The sequence below is a fragment of the Jatropha curcas genome, chromosome 6 (assembly GCF_041381405.1).
Source record: "Jatropha curcas cultivar XTBG-Jc1 chromosome 6, XTBG_Jcur_1.0, whole genome shotgun sequence".
Classification (NCBI taxonomy): domain Eukaryota; kingdom Viridiplantae; phylum Streptophyta; class Magnoliopsida; order Malpighiales; family Euphorbiaceae; genus Jatropha; species Jatropha curcas.
In genome coordinates, this window is record NC_143156.1 from 26,144,200 (window position 1) to 26,170,394 (window position 26,195).

Genomic DNA, 26,195 nt, shown 5'->3' on the forward strand with positions numbered 1-26,195 from the left:
TTTAAGTAAGTTATACATAAGAAAAATTATTGGATGTATATTTATTTTTTAAAGAAATTATTATTTACTGCTATTTTAATTATTTTTAGTTAAAAATATGTACTTCTTTATTTGCACAATTGTGAGTATTAAATTTGTTGGTTATTTTTAATTACTGGGTTGGTAGTCAAACAAGTACATGTGACCATGAACTAATCACACAAATTTTGGACTGAATTTGTTACAAGTATCTTATTTAAGCTATTTTAACATCAACACCTTTTCCACTAATGGACAATTATTTTATTGTGCAGCCTTTTTTTTTTTATTTCATTTGATACTCAACCAATCCAATTTGGACATCTGTTCACACTCGTGAACATGCTCAACCTCATTAGTCAAAGACTAATAATCTGCTGGTCACCTGTCAGTAATTAGTACCAAAAAAAAGATCTGGGAGGACCCTCGACAAAATCTTATTATTTTTATTTAACTATTAAAATATTATCCAAACAAATAATAATAATCATTAATTTATATTTTAATAAATGAGCCGATCAATGTGATCTGATTGATTTAGTTCGAGTTTACTACAATTATTAATTAAATCAGCCGATCAGTGTGATCTCATAAAAGGTAAAGAAAGTGAAAGGTCTCGAGTTCAAGTCTACAAGACTATCATTAATTTATTAAATATTATTTAAAGTGAATAGCTACTTTTACAGTATAGTCTACAATATTATTTCGATCTAAGAGTTTTTCAAGTATAATATATATATATATATATATATATATATATATATATATATATATATTAATAAATGGTGTTAACTTAGTTATTCTCCATAGCTGCCGCCCAAAGTACTATTATTAAAATAAAAAAATGCAATGCATAAAGCCCAAAAAAGAACAAAAAAGAAAAATTAAAATAAACCTAAAAAATAAAAAAACTTTGGAACCTAGTCTAGTTGATGACAGACAATCATCATATTTATTAAATTACCTTCTAGCCCTTGAACTCTATACACTAAATACAAAATGTTAGAAGCGTAAAATTGTCTTTTAAATTTGAAGGTTACCTACTTAATACAAGACCCTTGATCAAATTAATACTTATATAAGGGCTAAAAATCCCTTCTTTCTTTACCATTAAAAGCTATAAAGCTCTCTCTCTCTCATTCTCTCTCTCTTTCGTTTTCTTTCTCACTATACAATTCTAAATTCTAAGTGAAACAATAATTCTGTATCACCATTATCATCTCTCTCTCTCTCTCTCTCTCTCTCTCTCTCTTTCAAGACACAAGAATTCAGAAAAGAAGAAGAAGAAGAAGAAGAGAAGAAATTAAATAAAGCAAGAAAATACATATCCAGATAGATATAGATATCAAGAAATGATGAAGCAAGAAGAGAACACAAGCTTCTGCGAAAAGCACGTACGAGACCCGTGCCGTTCATTTGGCCGGAGATGCAGTAGACTAGTGACGGAGCAAAGAGCAAGATTCTACATTCTCAGGCGGTGTATTGCTATGTTAGTTTGTTGGCATGAATATGGTGACCCTTAATATATATACATATAGACATACATAAACTAGTATATATTTATCCAATAGCTACTCTTTTTTATAGCCAAACTAATTAATGTGCGTATATATTACCATAGACATGATAAGAGGTTCTCTTTTTGGGGGATTTTTTTTTTTCTAGAAAAATTAATTGTAGCTTTTCTTCTTTTTTTTTTTTTTTTCTTTTTTTAGTTTTTCTTCCTGGAAAAAGAAGGGCTCAGCTCAATTATTATATGTTCAAACAATTTCTTGTCTTGTAGTTTATGATATTAATTTAATTAGATCTATTTATTTGTGCTCTTTTTTTATTTAAATAGGAAAAAAAATTCATTTCCCCCTAAAAAAAAAATAATGGAATTAGATATATAGTTATAGACAATTATTATGTTAGTGATCAACCTGTAATAAACTAGGAATCTACTTGTAATGTATTTAGTTATAAACTGTAATTAGTCAAGATATGCCTAGACATTGACTCGGTTTATCCTATGCCATATTTTTTATATATAAACTTATCTTCAAAGCTGTGTTTAGCAATAACTTTTTAAGTAGTCAAATTGTAATAAATACTATTTTTTTTATAGTGTTCAGTAACATAGCATTTGAACTAACTTTATATGTTATGGTAGTGGTTTATAAAAAGTTAACTTATGTAATATTTAACTTCTTAGTGTTTTATGAAAAGTTATTCAAACAATTAACAATAAACGCTACTCAAACAACTAACAATAAACGATACTAAAATAACTAACAATTATCAAAACAGTTAATTTTTCCCGAACAGAATCCAAGGCTCCAAGAAGATTAATGTCACTCTATTCATTATCAATATATTGAGAGTGCAGATAATATACAATTCATTAATCCATTTCCTATATTCATTATTTACTATCAGATAGATTGTATGTTTTTAAGCATCATATTATTAAATTCCTTTGAAATATATATATTTTTCCTAAAATACAATTAAAATGAAATGGTCTGATGTTATATTTTTCTTCTGTGCATAAGTTAAAATTCACATGAAAGCAACATTAATTAATAAGGCAAAGGTGCCCACTGGATGTTTATAAGATAGGATACATGCATTTCTGGAGGAATTGTACTTCTTTTCAGTGCTTCTAGGGATAGGAAATGGTTGGCCACGGATTTGTGCATTGTACTATGATTTGACATATTTTAAAAGTTTCATTAACATTATTATTTTTTATATTTAAACTATAATTGAAAAATAATTTTGCTGCGGCTTTTCATTTTCTTAACCTCAATTTATTTAACTTTTTGTAAAATAAAAAACAAATTTGAACTGAGATGTATGATATAGTAGAGCGTAAGATATTTGCACTTTTTCGTTTATATATATATGTGTGTGTGTGTATGGAGGTACAATATAATGAGTTGAATTAATACTGCAGATTATGTAATAAAAATAGTCATCAAATTAGTAAAAATTACTGTGACCAAGAAAATTCAAACTCGAGATCTTCAACCATTTATGTAAGTGAGAAACTAACCAGACCACGTCTAATTAACTTTTAATATAATTTCTTAATTAAGTGAAACATTGTACTTTAATGTGACACAAATATATAGGTGCTATTGTACTTTAAACATTGTACATTGGCAGTTTGTTTGCTCCGATGGCTGTGACAAGAATATGGGTCACCCAACAACTCATTTTTATTTATTTATTTATTTATTTTGAAGAGTAAAACACTACCCAACAACTCATTTTGAGTTATTATTTGGCCTTCTAATCCTAAAAATTGTTTTGAAATTAATGAGGTAATATATTATTCAAGAGTAATCATGATTTTACTCCTAAAATCCTCCTAATTCATGTAAACTGAACGCAAATAGAAATCTCCAACTTATTATTATTATTATTATTATTATTAGAAAGAAGATTTTTGCCAGCTGCCACCTAATTTATCAACTAATTAAGTGTTAATAAAAACATATAGGTAGTGGCTCAATTGGCAATGCAAGTTAAGCGTGTGGAAAAAGCTCTCGGTTCGATTCACATTAAATACACTTATAAGAAGGGCAAAGAGCTTTAACTATAATTAAGTGGTCGAGGACCTGTACCATTTCATTCTTCCTTAATGAATTTTACTTACAAATCACTAGAATTTTCTCATAATTAAATCTCTCATTATTTATGCCCTGAACTTTTAATAGATTTCTAACTTTTCTTGATCCAATTAAGCATTTCAATTTTTATTTTTATTAAAACAAAACTCTTATTCTTATTTCACCGTTAGTTACTTGAATTTATTTTAATATTTTACCTAATTAAGATTTAAAAACCTCAATACTTATAAATAAAAATTTAAAGGCTTAGGGTCTATTTGGAAAAATGTATTGTTTTGTTAAATGTTTTAATAGCTTTTTATGAAATATTAAAAATTAAATGTTACATGAACTAACCTTTCACAAATATTATTTTACCTTTAAAAACTAATTCAAATACTAAATTATTAAACACTGTAAAAATAATTATTTATAAAATTATTGCCGAATATCTCGTAAAAAGCAAACAATCACTAATTTTATATAAAGTTAAAATATCGCAATAAAAGTGAAACAGATAAAAATTAATAGCGGTGAGAGAGAAAAAAAAAGGATGCTAACCGCTAACGTAAGCCGACAGAGAGAATCCATTGAACAACGTGATATCGTACGCACCCTCACAGTTTTTCTCATAGCTCGCTTTCACAAATTTCACTTCTTCCGTTATAGATTGCCCCCACGTGCACCTCCTTTCTCTCCCACTCTCCGTTCTGCTTTGAGCCCGCTCCGTTATTTACAAACATTGTTTCTTCTTTTTATTTTATTTTCAGAATTTGTAACCATATAGTAAATTACATCTCATTAAAGTTTGAAATGGCAGAATCACATAAATCACTTTCCATTAATCGGAAGTTTCGATTTCAAATTTATGAAATCTCTTTAAGTATTCGAAAGAAAAATATTTGCCCTCTTCATAGGACTACTCAGATTGCAAAACTATAATAACTATCTCAATAGATTTTAAATACCGACTAATTTAATAAAAAAATAAAATGTCAAGATGATGATGACCGATTAAAATTATAAAGTTTAGATGCATATTTACACGTTTGATCAAATACTTTTAATAATGTGATATGTAACTAAATAATATAGGATTTTGATATCTGTTTTTTACTTAAAAAATAAATTTAGGGAGCATAATTATTTTTTTTACTAAATAATCAAGTGTGCTCTTATTAAACTTTTAACTTATTTGAGGGATGAGAGGTCTGAATTGAAATCCTCTTGACCACAAGTATTTTTATCAATTTGGTGAATTTAGAGGAAAACCATCATTTTTGTGTAGCCTGCAACGTTATTTTGATTCATCAGACTCTAATGAATAAAAAAAAAAATTGAAATGTTAAACCTTTTATCTATAAAATAAGGGAAAATAACTTATTGAAATTTCAAGTATCTCAATTTTTAAAAAAATTGTAGAACTATTAAAAATAATATAATGTATTGATAAATAAAATATGACTATATATGTGTTAAAAATTCATATAAAGTTAAAATTTAAAAAATGATAACTAAATGGCCAGATAAAAATTATTAGCATTTGGTAGGTGCATATCTATATTTTATATTTGAAAAGATATATCATTCAATTCAATCAACAAATTATGATGATGATGAGTTGAATCACAAGCTATTTTGAATTTATTGATAGAAAACAAAAACAATTTAGTGATGTACAACTCCAATTGCACTTGGGAGATGTTCATAGCTATACCAAACTATATTCTCTACCTTCTCGCCTTTCTAATCTAAATGCATATATTCATATGCTTTGTGTTTTTTTTTTTTTTTTAATGCAAGGAATAACATATGAAGGCTTTGCTCAGCAAGAGCATTTGGAGTAGTGTTCAGTGTTTTGATTGAGTTAAAACACTATTTTTATTTAATTATTGTGTTCGGTAATGTTACATCTATTCTACCGTTTAGAATTTGAGGCGTTGTTTCATGAAACGTTATCCTCATTAATGTTTAGCATTTTATAAATTTTTTATCAAATTTATGCCCATCACTTGTTTTTGTCTTGTTCTCTATGACCTTATCATTTTTTGTCTTTTTATATTAAACAACTAATCAAACACTTATTCTTACAAATCACTTTTATTTTAAACTATTATATACACAATTAACTACAAACAGCAGCTAATATCTAACCATTAAATGCTAATAAAACAGCTGACAGCTACTACAACAGTTAACGTCTACTAAAACCGCTGAAATTGCTGAACAGCCCGAAATTTGTATAAACACAAAGAAGCATACCAAACCCTTATGGTCTAATATGGGATAATTTATCTCAATAAATCTATCATGATTGAATCATACCGCTTGATTACAAGCCATGCAATTCAATTTCAATTATTCTTAATGTTTATTAATTTTTATTTTCTAATGATTCAAGTTTTAGATGAATTAATCCTTTTTTTTTTCTAGATAAATCGCGACTCGAACCGATTTATCTTGATAAATATGTTTTAAAAATATATTTAAATGTATCCTTCAAAAATCCCAATCTTATAATAGCATTTTGAATGGAAAACATAAGATTCCGATAATATCATGTTGAGATGACTATACATATATAGTCATATCAGATTATTTTGGCATAGGAGGAAGATAAAATTTTAAAGGAGTTTAGCTTCCTTTTAGATAATGGTTGCCATTGCTACACGATGTAGCTCTACTATTCTTGTAAGCAATATTCAATTTTCCATTTTTGTGAATTTCTTTCAATTTTTCAATTTTTATGGATATTAGGCAAAGGGATTATGCATATAAACCCTAAAATGTTTATGGAGCTAGAAATCAACTTTCAAAGGGGACCCATTTATCCTTAAAGTCTTCATTGGAGTTGTCTCCTCGAAAATGGGTTGGTCAAATCAACAATTCCATGTTTAAACGCCATGGATACACATAGTCAGCATCAACTCGTTGAGTGGGTGAATTTCACATCTTCATCTGTAAAAGCCTTGGAGTCATTTTCAATTCCATCACACTCCTTCCACTCATCTTTGAAACTGTTTCCGTTCCAAAATGTAATTATTTTATGCCGGATGATTATTTTCTCTTAAAATATAGATCGTTTTGAATATTTTAAAGAGTAATAAATAATATTTTTTAATATTACTTTTATTTAGAATTATTTTCACAAATTATCCGTATTTTTTAGGTAAATAATAATTTGAATAAATTATCCTTAATTTTTTTATAATTTAGAACAATTAATTATTTCCTTAAATCCTCGTATTACTTTAAACTATTTATATTTTGCAATGAAGGGAATACTATCTTAGTGTCATTAATTATAGGCAATAAGATATCAATTGATTACTATTAGATTATCACATTTGAGAAAATAATCTGTTCCAAAATATTTGTCATATTACAAGGAGTAATAAAATTTTCTCCATATTTACTCTTGTATATGGCAATAATTATTTAGTGTTTAAATATATTAAATTAAGGGTAATATAATCAATTTATTTAATAATTTATTATAATTTAAATAAATTTAATATTTTTTTCGAAGGACGTAAAATTCGAAATACTTCATAAGTATGATTCATAAAAGTAAAATTACTTTCCAGTCTTTTCCAGTTAACTATTTCCACCGACTAACCACATGGCCTTAATGACTTGTTATTACATGATTGGGTAAATGGATAATAATTAATTAGTAATATTTTGATGCTCAAAGATTTATGTATGACAAAACCTCGTAATTATAGCATCAAACCTGGGACCAAAACAATGCGATTGTGAATCAGATTGTGCACGTGCACTTCTTTTCTTCTTCTGGCTGCATCTAGGATCTAGCAACCAGTGGGTTGGTGATCGAGGCACTACTTTTGCTACCGAGTTCTTTTTTCTTTTTTTTGCTTTTCCCCGATATTTTATTAAATCGAAATAACATTATAAATTATATTATAGAAATAATTTTCATTGAATCATAAAATTAATAAAAAATTTTATGATCGAAAATATTTGAATTAAAAATCTTCTAATTTTTACATTAATAAAAGATTCACTGAACTATACGATTTATTATCTTTTTTTATCTATAATAAGGATTTTATATTTAATAAGATATAATACAGAGTAATTATAATTAAATGTGTTTTTATTATAGATATTCTATTAAAAATGCATTTAATTATATTAAATTATATTATAGTACAATTTATCAAAGCCGACCATATATGTTTCATCGATTTTACACAAGAATATGAATAATCAAAAGTTTAAGATCTTGTTTTTAAGTTAGATTTATGTAAATGGGAAATTTTTATTTTTGATTAGATGTATTCTTGAGTAAGTCTTCAAGATCAAAATTTTACATGCAAGGATACTTTTTTCTTGGGCTCAAATTATACATTCAACAAATCATCTCTAAGAAATTTATCTCCAAAATCTAAAATTCAAAGACACAGTGAGCAAATTTATTTAACAATTGAGTTTAATTTTTAAAATAAAATTTTGATTTATTAATAACACGTGTTAAACCCTCATTAGTTGCCATCAAATTTATTTTATTATATATATACTCCTTTTTTTTTTTAATTTATGCTGACTCTTGAAAAAATTTTTCTAAATCCACCATTATATGAAACCAAAATTTTACTCCTCCTTGAATTCTTATAAGAAAATGGGAAGAAAAATATTTAAAAATATAATATAAATCAAGCATTCAACTATTAAGTAATAATTTTATTTTAATTTTTTCTTGAAAACAAAAATGTATACACTAAAGAGGATGAAAATATTTGGAGATTTTTGCGTCTCATATTATTTGTCCAATTATTTAATTATGCATAAATTTCAAATATTTTTTTTCGCATTATATCTATTTAATTATTTCTTTTATTTTTTATTCAAATTTTATTTAATTATTTTATTTATTATAATTTTTGTACTTATGTATATGAAAGTGCACATATATATTTAATAATTTAGATATATAATAAGAGGAAACTCTATTTTTCACATTTCTAAATTATTTTACGAGAATTTCAAAACACCTTTTATTAATTAAAATTAGTTGTCAAACGTTTAGCATAAAGCATAAATAGTGGTGGTAGGATGAAATGTCTTTCATTTTTTTTTTTTTTTTTTCCAAGTTCAGCGAACTAATACTATACATTTGCAAAATGGTCCACCAAAATTTTGCCAGAAATGTGAGATTTTTGGTCAAAAAAAAAAAAAAAAACATAGAAAAGGGCCAATAGATGATGGATGTGACTATAGAAATGATGGATGTCTAATAAAAGATAAGATAGGGTTCATTATAATATGGGTAGCTAAGACACATGCCCAAGAGCATCTGCCCCACAAGTTAGGTTAAATGGGAATTCAAAAACAAAATTAAGCTACTCAAATATTGATGCAATTGCAATTCAAATTTCAAGCTTGTCATAATCTAATTAACTTTGTCTACATCACTAAATAATGGAGACTGTTGTCAAATTTAACTTATACTCTTCAGCATCTTTGCTCATACAGTCTTAAAATCGAATTGAATTGAAAATTGAATAGTTATCACTTATCAAATTGATACTTAACCGAAATTTAAAAAAATTGATTGAACCGGAATGGAATGGAATGGGTTGAATTTGCTTTTTGGGTCAGACCAAAATATTACTTACTCCCTGTTGTTTGTCCAAAGAGTTAGTTGGAGATCACACCAACTACAGTCAAAAGATTGGGTTTTATAAAGAGTGAGATGCTATCAAAGTAAGAGACACCAAAACAACAAGTCCAAGTTGCTTAAGGATTAAGCACTGTTGCCAAAAATAGATAACAATTATTTTTCAACTTCAGGTGGGTTTGTCCCCTCGGAGGTTGGTTAGTCCCATCAAAATCTCCAAATATAATTGCTCAAACATTTCAACATTTCCACACTATTTTTTCTATAAAAACAAAGTGAGACGACAAACGAAAATTATAATACGATTTTTATGATTTATTTATTTCGTTGTTATCTTTTTTTTTAAATATATTAATTTATTTTTATATTTTGATTCCGTTATATCAGTAGATCATTTTGTTCAATTTTTATATTTTTTCATTAAATCAATAAAAAAAATACAGAAGTTAAAAAGGAGATATTAAACTATTATACCACAAAAATTACAGTGCAATTCATATGGTCTGAAAAATACAGTGAATCTGTCCCTGTGTTTTTAAAAATAAAAGAGGTATTTTCATCGTTTTATAAAATATTTAATAGAAAAGATGCAAAAATTAGACGAAAGAACCTCATATTCTGACGGAAGTAAATCATAAGGATATTTTGGTTTATTCATAAGAGACAGTGACGAATCAATTGTATCTGGTAAATCAGGTATTGCACCGGAAAAAAAAAAAAAAAAAAAAAAAAAAAAAAAAAAAAAAAAAGCTAAATTAGTTATGGGTCACCATATCAAGTGCACTGCAAACTACTTGATTTTGCCTTTTTTTAGAACCCACCTACAAATATTCAGTGCATGTTCAATTGGTACCAAAGCTGCCATTTTTGCCATTTTCAAGGAAACATATGCCAATATATAGCCTTAAAATTGGTAACCAAGCTGCCATTTTTGCCATTATCAAAGAAAGCTTAAGCCTTTTCTTTCACACGTGTTTGTCAAACAAGTTCAAATATAAATATTACTATATAGATTCGGTTTTAGTTATATCTTTTAAGAAAACTCAGTATCAAAGCTTTAGAGCCCACATGATCACATGCAATCTCACAATGTGACTAAGTGAGAAATTGGATTGATCCATCTGCCTAATTAAGAAAAAGATTTTTTCTTTTGAAAGGTAATTAAGAAAAAGACTTAAGCGTTTAACAAGATTGATTGCCTTGGCAAAATTTAATAACAAATCGAAATGTCAAAAAGTCCGAATTAGGCTCGAACTAGAAATTTCCACCAAATCAATGTGAGACTCTACTACTGAGTTATATCCCTACCCTTACCCCCATCGAGAAAGAGAACTGCAAAAAGTCGAGAAACTATAAGTAGCTTTTTTCCCCTTCAATGAGAAGCCTAATGAGACTAGACTATGGCATGGAAGTTAGGTCATCCTTCTTTATTGATGAATGATTTGAACTTTGAGCTCAATATCCCTTACTACTATTATTGACTATTGATTCACGAGATGTAGCTATTATTAAACTACAATACATAGGTTTTATTTTTTGAAAAAATAAAATTAATTACTGCCTATAGAGTTCAGAGGTGCTAAACGAAAAAGAGAAAGACAGAGAACCACGTCGAAGGAAATTGTCCATTCTAAACATTAGTGCGGACTTATTATGAATAGGGTGGAATGAAAATCGAAAATTGATGTATCCGACTTTGGTCTCGGCTAAGCCGATTTAGTGATCAGTGGACGAAGGATGAAATAGTTCAGCATAAATTGGCAAAATCGCAGTCATGATTCTCAAAATCTTAAACAGACCATAAACACTAATTATATAATAATAAAATCATATCTAAACACCATAATTGGTTTTACATAATTGCCGCTTTCTATTCTTGAAAATCAATTAAGGTGAAAAGAAAAGGAAATTACTACTTGATTACCCACGTAAGTATGTGTTTAACTCTATTGAAAAAGTTAACACACTTTTCAAACTTGATTAGAAGTAGTTTGGACTACTGAATTGACAATGGCACAATAATTTTGCAACAAGAGACGCAACTGTCAGATCAGAAAGATTTATCAAATATACCAAGCCATAATATGAATGTGGAAGATCAATAATAAAATTTCAACATTTTCTTCTATCAATTAAAATGAAAATGAATCAATTAAATTAATTGTTTTGGTAGTTATTAGCTATTTTAGTTATTTGAGTAGTTAGTAACAGTTGTTTTAGTAGCTTTTCATAAAATGTTAGAGGTTAAACGTTACAGAGGTTAACCTTTTATAAAAGGCTCTCTTAATCTCTAAAAGCTAGTTCAAAACGCTATGTTAATAAACCCTACAAAAAATAGCATTTAACGTTTTGACAGGTCAAAAAGCTTAAAGCTATTTAAAGTACTATTGCCAAATACAACATTTACTATTACTATTATTATTATTATCTTAATACTGTGTAGATGTCATCACCAAATGGATTGAACATGGCAGACAGTCTGAGTGCTAATTGAAACATGTTCATATGGTTCTAAATAGGGGATTAATGGTTGTTTATCTAACCGTATATCACTATCCAAACCATTCTATAACTCTTTTGAAGTATCCAAAATAGGAAAATCTGTACTTCAGCAACTATAAACAACAGTAGTGATGCACAGCAATAGATTAGAGGATGTTCAAACAAGCATGGCCCCCCTAATATTCTCAGATTTTTATGAATGCAGTTGATAAAATATGTGATGTTTCCTAGCACAAGTAATAGCTGGCCCCCCCCCAACACATTATATCTTACTTATCATCAATCTAATAGCATATTTCATCGCCGCAAAATCACTATCCAAAACCCGCCTTCAAAATGCTATCTCCTTCTGATACTGTGTTTCCCTTAGCTAAAACAGTAGTACTTCCTCAAAGTTCATTAACTAGCCCATCGAGTCTCACATCTTGATTTGTCAGAAGCTAGCAATTGCTCGACTCCACTTAATTCTGTCATGCCCTTATACCCCACTTGATTAAAATAAAAGGACCAGCCTTTCAGTACCAATGAACATCCATGCAAATCCTATCCAAGGGTTGGACCTAGACAGATATTACTTCAAGGAAATGCAGAAAGAACTTCATGTTCTACTATTGCATTTGCTTCACCATGTTGAAAGTGGAACTTCCTCTAATGGACTGTCTAAATCTTACCCTCCAGACTAAGAAAAAAATTATACCTGTTGAAGAATTTCAATTTGCTCAATAGTGAACAAAAATGTGTTAGATAAATAGTTCAATTATTTCAATAGTGTAGGAAACTAGGAATTTAAACAGCATTTTAAGCATTTCCGTACCTACAAAAAGAGAGAGAGAGAGAGAGAGTGCAGCAAGAAAACGACATTTAATAAACTGTCACAACATAGAGGTGGTGCCAGCAGCAAATGAAAAGGGCTCGACATTCTCTAAGCATACAAGGAAATCCAACCACACAGACTCGCAGATTCTCGACTAGTGAATGCTATTGGGAATCAGAAGAGATGATGGTGGGTTATTGTTCAACACCACAAAATGGTCTCATAGACATTATAGAGACAAAATCCTCTAGACAAGGGTAAAAGTCGCATACACCCAGTATGTTTCTACTTTTCAACTCAATATTCAGTACTCCATCCTACAAAATAAACGCTCCCCAGTGCACAAAGCGCCCAGTCGGCAAAGAGACTTTCCATGGCTCAAGCTCATGACTCCATTTAGTTTGCCACAATAAAACTCAATAATTACAATTCACACGCCCTACCATTAAGTTGGGTAATAGGCTTTTAGCAACAATAATCTGGTTTTGCACCATGGATGAGATTAAATAAGACAGTCTCCCTGAGTACTTGGTTCAATTCTTACGGGTGCAATTTTAGCAGCAAGTTTTTTAGGGCAAAGTGTGAATGCTGACTAATAAGCTACAATCAAAGAGGAAAAGTTAGCATCATTAATTCATCACCACTTCACCCAGAGAGGATGCTAACCAGGTGCAAATGAAACGTATGGAAGAATTGCATAAGATCTCTGTACAGAAGATCTCTGTACAAGGCTGTATGGTAGCAAAGGAGAGCAGCCTCCATTATCAGAAGCTAAGCAACCACATGACATGATGCCTAATGTCCCTTCAATTGTTTTTCTAACAGCATTTAAAATTGTGGTTTTCTGAACAAGGAATTTCAACCTCAGTGTCAGACTCTTTGTCAAAAGCTAACAATTCTCTGTGGGAGAAATTTTGGTAATATAAGAAGGTAGAGTTTAACATGAAACATGACCTAAAACAGTAACAACTTCAATAATAAACCATATCATGGGATTCAGATAAATGACTCCCTTAGTCTTATAAAGATGATGTGTGTTTATGATCAACAGAATTTTATGATCAACACAATAAAAGTGATTCATAATCTTATAGCTTGAACAGTTTCAAATACAAATCATAAAATAGAGGAAAGATTACAGGTATCACCAATTCAACATATACACATTTGATACAGGCAAGTACGTCCCCACAACACTGGACGCCCTCTAGTTGTTCAGTTACAAGGTTCAGCAATCATGATGATGATGGGCGGGGGAGTCGTTTAGCAATTTCCTGCCAAATTGGAGAAATTGTCAGATTGCAGCTCTAACTTAAATGTCTATCTATAATACACAGTGAGGATAAATTCTATAAATAATGCTCCTTAACTTCCAAACCAGCCAAGGGGCTGAACTCACTAATTCAATCAGGTCAACAAAAGACACTCCATATAGACTCACAGTTAAACAAAATTACAAAATATTTCATAGATGTCACAAAATCCATGTGCATTACTCATACCCTATGTGAATGATTACTAGGGAAATATTACAAAGAATTTTTTAACGAAACTACAACTACTAAGGCTTCACCTTATAGGAGCTTTTACTTCATTTCTCTATTCCCCTCACCTTTTCTATGAAGAATATCATCCCTCTGTTTTTCCTTGATTTACAGTCAAGTTGTAACAGCAAATTGAGTTGAATGATGATTAGAGAAGTCAACCGTTTCAGTTTACAACATCACTGCAAGTCATTACTAACCTAGCAATCCTCTTACAAGCAACTCTCATCACAAGTACACATATGGATGAATCACAGAAAACAGTGGGCTTGCAATTATCCAATTCAAGTCAGCATATGAATAATCAACAATCTTTCGGTCACCACATGCCAAGATGGTGCAAGTTTTGGTCAAGGTACATCTGTACATCAATCAATAGGATTTATCATTCCCTGAAAGCCTTTAACTGTCATTTCAGTCATAACTCCATCTAACCAGGCCAAATACCCAAATTGCATAAGCAGCATACTCATTCTCAGAGATAAGATAAGAGATGGACTTATGGACAACCTAAACCTTACTCTGAATTAGCTGGTTCAAATTTTTAACCTATCACTACCACTTTACTACCAATGCCTGCTGATGGACAAAATAGAATGCCACTAATTCTAAGCCCATTGCTTGGCCAGAGCCTAATCATGTAATGCAAGTCTATTCAAGAATTCTATCCAGCTTAACGATCCAATCACACTTCCAGGTCCTACCCACTGGAAAGAAATGGAATGGCACTTCAATACGGCTAGGCAAGAGGGTAGTATGCCAAAGATTACCAATACTTGTAAATATCCTTGCTATAGATTGACAATAACAATCTAAAACTTTTCATCAACAAAAATTTGTAGCAGACAAGAAAGGGCTAGTAAATAGAAATTGAAGAGTTATCTGTTATTTACAAGTGGAGCAGGTCCAGCATGTATTGAAATGGACTATATAGTACACCTAAGAAGCAAGGAAACTCCTAGTCAAGGGCATTTCCACATTTCAGAAAAATTTTCCATGTGTCCATTTCCCTGTATAAAATACTGTTTCCTCATGTAAAATTATATTTAACTGTCGCTTCCCCATATCGTTTCTGCATTTCTTCATTTCCGTTTCCGTGCAACACAGTAGTACCACGCATTTTGATTGTAAAACTTTTTTCCTATCCTAATATAGTGCACACCAGATTCTCAAGAGACACAAGCATCAGAAAATTTACATACAAACTTCCTCCGCATCTGAACTGTCGTTTTTTTTTTTTTTTTTTTTTTTTGGGCAGATTGTGAGGGGGATGAATTTTCTTAACTATAATACCCATGAAAAGTGATAAAAATCAGGGTCCAAGTTGAGTAAATTCTTTTACACCCAGCCTTGTGGGAGAGCATCAAAACTTTTTCTTCACCCCTTTGTTTGAATGACAGGGCTGGGGCTTGGGGGGTGATATAGTAATGGCATTAAACCACATATGAAATTCAAAATTCATCACAGTTATTATGGTCATGAAAGGAGCCATGCAACACAGAGACATTAAGTCAGAAGCAAGAGGTACCTCGAACAGCTGATTTATATTATCTGCAGTCTTTGCAGATGTCTCAATAAAGAACATCCCATTCTTCTCTGCATATTCCATTCCATCCTTTAAGAATGAAACAAAAAGTGTCAAAATCATAATAACAAAGAGCTTCATACTGATTATTCGTCATGGAGTTCCACACTCACTTGAACAGGCACTTCTCGATTCTCATGAAGATCAGCCTTGTTCCCAACTAAAGCCAGCACTATATCAGGGCTCCCATGCTTTTGAAGTTCCTGTAATACAACAGCGTATAATCAAATAAAATCCTCTATACACAAACAAAAGCAGAACAAAATCATTGTCAACATAAAAGAAAAATATAATTAGATGCGTTTGTAATGCCTGGAAATCTTTCAAGGGGTAGAAAACAGGAAGTTAATTGAGATAGAAAGAAAACAGTCACAAAACAAAGACATTATTTATACTTCTGAACAAGAAAAATACTACATGTTAGATTCCCAAAGCTTTAATATTGATTTTCATATCTTTCCTCGAACAAACCAATCTAGGTTGTTCTATAATATGCATGCAAAGTATTGAATTAATATCATTTATGTTATGTTTGGCTGGAAGAATTTAAATGAGGAGATTAGGATATTTGTTTTAGTTTAAAATTGTTTTGGGAAAAAGAAAGTACATCTTTTTTGGTATATTTGAAATACTTTAAGGGGAGGGCAGTTGCTAGAGTTTGAACCTTTGATCTCCTACACTGCGAGGTAGGCACCAGTGGGCCATTAGCCAAAGGCAATAAGCATGTCTTTTAGTGATATTTCAAGAATGAGAATTAAATTTATAAACATAGGCAACAACTTATTTAAGGTGGATCTGAAAATACCTATTCCTAAAGGTATTTCAAATTTGCACTAAAATATGGTTTTATCCATATTCATGAACCTACTTAAATCCATATATCTAATCGATAACAATTAAAAGAAAAAAGAAAATTTATGTATTGTCAAATCCAAATCTCAATTTCAAGTTATTGTTCATTCAAATGCAATGCTAGCGGACAATTGACATACCCATCAAACCATCCATTTTGGGCATGACCAATTTGTCATTTCAAGCAGGGCGGTAAAACGAAATATATTGACCATGTCACATTTTTACAATAGCAAAATCAACATGATCCATACTACCGCAATCTAAGATTCCCACTTCTAGAGACAATGAAAAATGGTAAACAAAAATCAAACTGTGTTGCATTATCAATATACTAAGTTACTTTTCTTCTAATCACCTGACTTAGTGGACTCTATGTTCTCATTCAATAAACGCTTGGCTCTATTTTCTGAATGGGATTTTCTAAACAATCATTACTACTTCAAAAAGTTTAAGAGCACCAACCTTAACAGAAAATGTTTATAGCTTGAAACTTCTATACGTACTGTAACTTCTGATTAGCCTATTCCAACTCCAAACAAAAATTGTCTTAATCCTTAGCAAACAACTTTCTCATTATGTTAAATGCAATCTATATATATATATATATATATATATATATATATATATAGAGAGAGAGAGAGAGAGAGAGAGAGGGGGGGGGGGGTGAAGAATAAGTACTATTGCAGTCCATGGAAGCTACCTTCACCCAATATTGTGCCTTGTTGAATGACTCTGGGCTTGTTATATCATACACAATAACTGCAACTGCAGCACCTCTGTAGTATAACGGTGCCAATGCAGCATACCTGACAAAGATCCAGGAAGTAATTAGAATTTCACAGCAAAATAAGTATCTGTGGGAAAGGCAGGAAGTGAAGACTACCATCAGAAACAGTATAGAAGATCAACTTTCTTATGGAGTTTGCCTGTATGTGTGCATTGTGCGCATGTTAAAATCAATTTGCCAACAATACCTTTCTTGCCCTGCAGTGTCCCATATTTCAAACTTAACTGTTGTAGAATCTTGTAAAGCTATTGTCTGCGACAAAAATGAAGCTCCGATAGTCACCTGAAAAAAAATTTTTAAAAAATTAGGTTGCTAATTTTGTTCAGAACAAACTCTTATATTTTTATGTACCATGATTGACAAATTTTCAGATATAAAAGAAGAGATGTTGGGGTAACAAAGAGCAAAAACAAATTCCCCACCTTGGATGTTGGATCAAATTGACCACGAACAAAGCGAAGAACAATACAACTTTTACCAACTCCAGAATCACCTAATAATACCAGCTGTTCACGGAAAGAAAATGAGAGCTCAGCTGTATTGAGTCAGAAATATTTAGCAATGACTTTTAAAAAATATGTACAATCTTGCAATGATAATAGTATTGTCTGCTTACTGTGGCTTCCCATAAAACACAGATACTCCTTCCATGTAAACTCAAGCCAAATATTAAAAACAAGAAAAAAAAAACCTCGGGATATTGAGAAAAAATGTAGTAGTCATTGAGGTGCAAGGGGAGTCTTTGCACAAGGAACAGGCATTTGCATCTGAGAGAAGTCATAACAAAACTAATAAATAATGTTGAAGGAAAACTAAAAACAAAGCCTAGTATTCATAATAATTTTGAGATTGTTACTGCTTTTCACCGAATAGATAGAACGTGACAATCTTCAAAAGTTAAAAATCTAACCACCAAGAAAAAGAACACAATATAAACTCAACCAATACCAATAAAAACAGAGGTACTATGTTTTTAGTAGTTCTGTTGAGAGACATAGAGAGAACAGAGTAGAAATAGGAGAGGCCAGGAAGAAGGGAAAGAGAGAGAGAAAACATATGATCTAAGACAGGATAAGAAACTATTGACTAGAGGGAAATGAAAAAGAAATAGTCTGTTAGATGGTTTCCACGTCTTTAGTTTGCCTGCAAAATATCTATGAGAGTTTGAATCATATAAAGAAACTGCCGAACAAATCCCATATTTATCTATTGCATGCTGAAACAAATCATGAGACATTTCTCAACCACACAAGAAGTTTATCAATGAAATAGTATGGTTTTCCAAATGATACTGAGAAGATAATTCAAACTTTGAGCACCTTTTTTTCAGTCAAATTGATGATGCGTAATATACCTGAATTTCAAAGCTCAGACCTCAAATTAAACCAACAACTATATCAAAGTTTGTTAATGATATAATAACCCAAAAAAGGAGCAAAAATGTAAAACTTAAAACTGATGGATCTCAAATTCTAAAACACCCACATGATCCCGTCTTCCAGTCAACACAGCATAAAAAGCAAAGAGGTGCTAATCTCTGATAAAATACATGTTATCATTCAAGCACTTCTGTGGCATTGCCAAATAACTCTCACTTCAAAGTCTGCAAAATTTCCTTAAAAAGGAGAATAAAACCCATACTTCCATATCCATATAGAGTTTTTCCTGAAAGGCTTCTCAATATCTTCTGAAGACTAACTACCAGTACTTCACTGGAAATTGCTAGAATTTCATAAGGTTGTCAAACAAGGAGATCCTTATGACAAGAAGCAAATGGAACGAAAATATCAAGGCCAGGAAGATATTCTCCAATAGGTAAATAGCTGCTGTTTTTTTTTAATTCACTTTCTTTTCAGCTTTCATTTCCAACTGCTCAATAAGTCAATAAATATGAAACAGTATGCCTCAATTTGAGAAGAATAACTACTGTGAGTTTCCATTAAGGATATAAATTGAAAAACTAAAATTTAAAAGACAAACATGAAAAGCTCTCAAAAGAAATGGCCTCATAGTATATAAATAAAAGGGATCATTAAGCAAACTAGAAATAACATCTTTAACAACCACCAGCATTGACAAATTCATACAAAGTTTTACGACAATGCCCATCAAGTTAACATTCAGCCTCCATTTGGAAGTCGCAAAAGAAGTTTTCCTTCAAACCCTATCCTCAACCCACATGGAATTTTAGATTGTCCAAATTATGAACAATAATAAAATTTAATTTCAAAAAGATGAAATTCCATAAACTTAAGTCAATACTTAAAGTATCAAAACTACCTTCACACGTAAATTTTTGGCATCAGAAACTCCACTGCTTTCAGAATTGTTAAGTCCACCCAACCGCCCAGAAGTCCTATCTACAAACATTACCAAAAAAAAAAAAAAAATGGGGAGAAAATTTTTAAAATGACATAATTAGCAACAATTCTCAAATGGGTCAACAAAAAGACCTCCCATCAAAAACCACATACAAACGTAGAAAATTAAGCAAATTGAGCAACGATCATCAATGAAATCTCTATATCCAACCATTTCAATCAAACGGAAAAGGAACTAAACAAGAATCCATAAATTAAACAAAATTATGGCAATCAGGCGACGAAAATAAATTGAAATCGCATTTGATCAACTAGACTTTACAACAGTAGAACCCCAACCCTATAACTTGCAATTGAATGAAGCTCAAATGAATTGGAAAATACCTGGAAGAGAGGAGGAGCAACCCATGAATCCGTGCAGATGTACTATAAAATTACAATAAGATATACCGTATGTATATATTGTAGTGTTAGGGTTTAAACTTTGAAGTGGAGGGTTACAGAAGAGAGTTTGAGGCGAAAAGACACACAAATGGATTTTTGGTTTTTAGCTGCTTTTTTGTTAGGTAGTCTGTTATTGGAATAACCTCCATTTCACGGTCACGGTCACACGTGTCAGTCGCATAAAGCAAGATATTATCTTTTAGTCACTTTCTTTAGAAATAATAATACTCCATCCTTCCATTTAAACTATGAATTTTTAATGTTTTTCATATTCTTTTTACATGTCGCTTTTTCATAATTCAAAAAAAAGAGTTTATTGTTTTTCTATTCTTACTTATTGGATCTCACTAACACCAAAAGAAAATTTGAGATTTGAAAATGCATTGAGGTAATTTGAAATAAAAATTTTATAGAATTAAAGAAAAATATTTTTTTTATTCTATATGAAAAAGTTTAATTAACCATTTGAGTGAAATGGAAAAAATAAATAATAAATAGCTTTTCTTTGGAATAAATATTATAAAATAAAAGCATTTCTATTGTAATATTTTATATTTTCAGTATCTTCCTCTAGGCTGTCATTTATAATTTCTATTTCGTTTAACCAAAATATTGAATTATAAATCTACTTTTTCATTTCCAATACTACTATTTAGCCTACAAATATTTATCATTTAAGATTTTGTTCCCAAATTTTTGCATAATAATTAAAAAATTAATTTTTTAAGAATTAAAATACAATATTAATTAATTTAATTAAATTACTCTTTATTTCACATCATCACTCCAATTTTAATAACTCTCTTTTTAATAACATATCACTAAAAATTATATAGATGATTTTAGAAAATTACAGAAATAGTTATTGTGTTTAATATAAACAATAATAAAATTAAAAAAACAATTCATTAATTACATTTTTATATTCTTAGATACTTACAAGTTTTGTATGAAAATCATTGATGGCGGGTCAGACTTTACTTAAGCAAGGATGTTTTCGGCACATTGGAGATGGACAGCATACCTTGGTTTTTGGGGTTCCATGGCTGCCAGACCCGATTCAGCCCATGGTTTCTTCGATAAATAATACGGGGATTGCTGATTTAGTTGTAGCGGATTTAATAGATCGACAATCTGGCCGTTGGGATTTAGAAACTTTGGAGCAGCTGCTAAATCCGGTCTGAGCTTTCATTGATACAACGAATACCGTTGAGTCTTGAAGGTGTGCCTGATTGTTGGGGATGGTTTTATGATACAAAGGGTGCCTATACTGTTAAAAGTGGTTATAAATTGCTCCATTCTCAAAGTAATGTGACTGCTACTCTGCCGGCTATTCTTTGCAAAAGCTTATGGAAGCTGGAGGTTCAACCAAAGGTAAAAAATTTTGTGTGGCGGGCTTTATCCAACATTCTACCTGTTTTTCCTATTCTCAGAAACAGGCATGTTGTTGTTCCTCGTTTTTGCCCGCGCTGTAATGAGGAGGCGACGATTTTACACTGTCTGCTAAAGTGTCGTTTTGCAAGGGAGGTGTGGTGTAACATAAAAATCTTTTCGGTCAAAAAGAAAATAACCCTTAAAGGTCAATAATCCAAATAGATAGTTATAATTATTTTGATAGTGATTAGAATTTATGAGATGTCTAAATCCAAGTTTTACACAATCCATTGCTTCAACCTTGTCCCTTATCATGATCGGATCAACTAGTATAAGCTAGTGGAGAAATTTAATTGTCAATAATTAAAATAATTTATTAGTGAGTGATGCTGGACCGACCATAATTTCAGGATAGAATAATGTTTTATCTCCTATTATAACTCTTTTAAATAGATATCAAAAGCTAAAATTTTAGGAAAATAGATTCATTCTTCACATGTCTAACCAATAATTGAATATTACTTAACAGAACTATCAAATGAAATTATTTTTTCATGCTTGTTTCTTTTTATTTAATTTTTTGAATCTAGTACGAATCTTTTTTTTGAGGAATGCTAGCAACCATCTCTTTTAACATTAACTTTTATGAGAATAACTTTTATCACTTTTGTATATTTTTTTTAAATTTTAATCATCCAGTGTCTGGTATCCGAAGCCCACTAAAGAAGGGACAAAAGATCTCCCTCCCGATTAAGGGAGAAGGGATTTCTGTCATCCCATCTCATCTATCAAATGTATTTTCATATTTAATTTTAAATCTCTCATAACATGTATTTATGAAATTAGCTTCAACATTATTTAGATGTATGTATATTGACAAATTAATGAGATTTAATTTTTCCATATTGGAGTATTTTTAGATGAAAGATCTCTCTTAAATAAAGTTAAATTAATAAGAAAAAAATGGGTGCATAATAGTGCCAAGTAACTTTATAATTCTCGGTGGATGTTAATTAGTTTAATTCTTAATAATAAAATTATAAATATGTTAGCCTCCTTTGTTGAAAACAAAAGAAAAAAAATAATATAAAATTTAGTTTTGCTCAATCCCACGTGGGGAGAAGAGCATTTTAGGGACTTGGTTTTGGCTATAAAAGGAAGCCAAGGTTTAATTTTCTAAACACACCAAAAATACTTGAATGTGTTTTATATTAGGGATTTAGAGCAAGTCTCTTGGAGTCCCTTGGAGTATAAAATATTTAAGGTATTTTGAGGGTGTCGGGTAGAAAAATATTTTGTAATTATGGTTATAACAATTTGCCGTATAGTGAATATTTTTCTTGGTTGTCGTTTGACAACGGCCATGGTTTTTCTCCACTTGGGGAGTTTTCCACGTTAAACTATCGTGTTCTCTTTAATTTTTCAGTCATTATTTTATTTTCTCATTTGTTCCTGCTTGAAGCCGATCTGAAAGGCAGAAAAAATAGCGATTTTCCCAATAAAATAATGAGCTTTTATCTTTTATAAATGACCCAATCAGGAAAATAGATTTAATAGAATATGAAACATTAAAAACTGATTGGTTGATTCTATCTTTTCATTAATTTAAAAAAAAAAAAAAAACTTATGAATCATTGGACAAAAAGATCAACGCAATAAATCTAACGCGTGTTGTCCAGGTCAAGGCCGGTGATTGGCTGTACACGCAGTCTGAATTCTAATGGTAGACGTAGCCGGTGTATCTATCTGTCCTCCACACAACGGCGCTGGATTTAACACGTGGTTGACCGATTAGATTTTGACGCATCATTAGCTGGCGGCTCAGCGGCTTATTTAGCTGATTAAGTTGCTGCCGTCTCCTTTCTTAAATATTTGTATATTTGAAAAAATATTATGTTTTAAATATTTATCATATTTATAATTTTAAAGAGTAGTATTTTTTTTTCATATTTATCCTCTATACGTGACTAGAAATTTATATTTATTGTTTAGATGTATTAAATTAAGGATAATACAGTTAATTTAATTAATAATTTATTGTAATCTAAATAAATTTAATAATTATTTTCATAAATTTGAAATTTCAAATATGACAAGCATTTAACAATTGGTAGTTAACTAATATGGATATAAAAAAAATTTTATTGACTAAATGAGTTATTAAGGGTAAAGGGGGCAAAATAATTTTTATTGACTAAATTCTTAATATATGTGTTTTGTTAAATCATACAAATAAAATGAAACAAAGAGAGTATTAATCTATATGGTTATTTGTATCGATAACCTATAAACTGTAAGGATTTAGACTTATATATTCTATTGTTTGACTGAAAAATAAAATTTACACATTTGAAAGTATTTTTAAAATATAATTGAATGATTTAAATTTCAACATTAATAAAAAATGATGGAAATGAAATTAAGGTCATGATAAAATAAATCAATTTCATTAACAAAATTTAGAAAACCTATAAAATGTTTAAATTCCATTATTCTAAATTAACATGTCCAAAATTCTTATGTTTGGTAGACTATTGGATGACAATTGAAGAAACTAAAATTAAATTGAAATTTAAAGTAAAATAAATATTTTAGACATCATATACTAATCTCATAGTTAAGAAATTGTTAGAAACCTAATCTCTTTTTTTTTTTTTAAATTAACAATTAAGATTTTAATTGGCCAAAGTCGATGCATAATGTTGATTTTTTTATTCAAAATTTATGTACAAAATAGTATCCACACTGCTCTTTACATGGACTGGTTTAGAAATTTGAATATGTAATAAATAATTCTAATATCTAATCAAAAATTAAATAGAAAATAATGCATATTTACAAACTATTTTATAAAAATAATCCCCATGACATTTTCATACCAATATTTTTCTTTTGATATTTCAACTTGAAAAATTAATAACTCAATTGCAAATCGGGTGATTTAGTTGGTCTTTTTATTTAATATAATGAGTGAGAGGTTTTAAGTTCGAATTCCGCATCCCATCAAATGTCAATAAATAAAAAACAATTATCAACTCAATTATATTATGCATTTTTTTTTACACTGTAAGGATGATTTTTTTTATTATTATTATTATTTCTTCTTTTGGGAACAAAGGAGGATTTTAGTATTGGTCAAATGTGAAATTTAAGTTCGGAAAATATCATATTTTCATATTGCTTCTTCGGCTTTCATGGATAAAGCATTCATTGCTCAGGACATTTTAGTAGAGTTTGGCTAATTGAGTAACTTTTCATAAAAAGTTAAACGTTATATGAGTTAACTTTTTATAAAATACTACCTTAACCTCTAAAAGTGAGTTTAAATGCTCCGTTATCAAACACTATAAAAATTTACAATTTTGGCCATCAAAATGCTAAAAATTACTTAAAAAAAGCTACTGTTGAATACAACCTTAATCTTATTTGTTTCACTGTATTACATATATACCCTTCAATTGAAATTGTGACACCAATTGTTCTAAATTGGACAAAAGAATTTTTAGAAAATAAATTAATGAAAAATATTTTTTAATTAAAAACTTTTTAGAGGTATTGATAAATTTGTTATTAATCATAGTTAATCAAGACGCGTGTTCCGCCACAGCAGACACCAATGTAGACCACAATCATATTTTATTTATTTATTTATTTTTCTCTCGTATACTTAATAAGAAATTTTAATTATGAAATTCGTATAATTTTATGAATTAAAAATTTTTAGTTTTCTGTTAAAATCCCATTCTTTTCCGACATCAAAATTCAAAACAGCAATCTCCGTGTGTAAAAGCGAAACCTTTCTCCCCAAGCCTAACAGAGCAACTATTACGTATCTCAGCCAAGCTTTTCTCATAGGCCGCGTCAAAGCTTTTACATGGAGTAATCTTTTTGACAGTTCCTCTATGATTCTATCTATCAAAGCAAATATTCAATGAGAGCGAAATTTCTGGCAGGCTGAGAACAGAGTTCAAGCTGACGTTGAGGGTAGACGCGGACTGATTCGTGCGGAGTTGAGATAAAATTTTTGTGATTATTAATTAAGAATAAAGCATTTTGCATCAATTAATTGTTTGTTATCGGTTTAAAAATATTTCATTTTGGTAATTTTGTGAGATTCCCATCTGTTTGTTTGATGTGAAAATGTTATGAATCCAAGAATATTGAGGGATTTTTGGTTTTTATCATTGTAAATTGAATATAGTTGACAAATGAGAGGAACCCAAATGAGAGAAACGGCGATCGTGGTGGATCGGGAGTGTTTGGAAGAACAGAAAGTGTAAGAAAGCGAGGATAAAAGCCAAGAAAGTGAATCTAGCTGAATTTTGGATTTTTATTTTATTATTAACTCAATCTTTAGAGGGCTTTGACCCACATGGCATTAAAGGAGGATCCAAAATCCGAGTTGATGAGTCGATTCATTGAGTCTGTGAAGGAGGTTTCTGGGTTACCTGAATGTAAAAATGTATGCAAGAAGATGCATGGCAATTTGATACGTAGAATCAAGCTCTTGAGCCCTTTGTTCGAGGAGCTAAGGGACAGCGGCGAAGAGCTAAGTGAAGATGGGATGAAAGGCTTCCAGTTGTTGAAACTTGCTTTAGATTCTGCTATGGAGCTTCTCAAATCAACCAATGAGGGAAGCAAGTTATATCAGGTACTATTTTTCGTTTTTTTTTTTTTTTTTTTTTTTTTTTTTTTTTTTTTTTTTTTTTTT

At 30.1% G+C, this 26,195-nt stretch overlaps 1 protein-coding gene and 1 pseudogene across 1 annotated transcript; one reads left to right on the forward strand and one right to left on the reverse strand.

Annotated features, from left to right (window-relative positions):
* The first annotated feature begins 1,114 nt into the window (after positions 1–1,114).
* Positions 1,115–1,832, forward strand: LOC149495816 (small polypeptide DEVIL 16 pseudogene; annotated as a pseudogene).
* An 11,712-nt stretch (positions 1,833–13,544) lies between these two features.
* ARA6 (Ras-related small GTP-binding family protein) lies at positions 13,545–20,220 on the reverse strand. The gene is made up of 8 exons (XM_012225567.4): positions 20,051–20,220; positions 19,626–19,705; positions 17,768–17,851; positions 17,533–17,627; positions 17,259–17,364; positions 15,817–15,906; positions 15,647–15,733; positions 13,545–13,848 (listed from the first exon to the last, which is right to left on the reverse strand). Exons 1-8 carry the CDS (start codon positions 20,073–20,075, stop codon positions 13,810–13,812), a joined length of 606 nt encoding a protein of 201 aa, XP_012080957.1. The 5' UTR covers positions 20,076–20,220; the 3' UTR covers positions 13,545–13,809.
* Between the last annotated feature and the right edge of the window lie 5,975 nt (positions 20,221–26,195).

What these genes read in the sequence shown, in the direction of transcription:
- ARA6 (XM_012225567.4), bottom strand. Translation starts at nt 20,075, where the DNA reads ATGGGTTGCTCCTCCTCTCTTCCAG. An exon ending in TTGCTCCTCCTCTCTTCCAG is followed by an intron (nt 19,706 to 20,050) that starts GTATTTTCCAAT and finishes TAATGTTTGTAG; the next exon opens with ATAGGACTTCTGGGCGGTTG. An exon ending in ATATAAATCAGCTGTTCGAG is followed by an intron (nt 13,849 to 15,646) that starts GTACCTCTTGCT and finishes CCAATTTGGCAG; the next exon opens with GAAATTGCTAAACGACTCCC.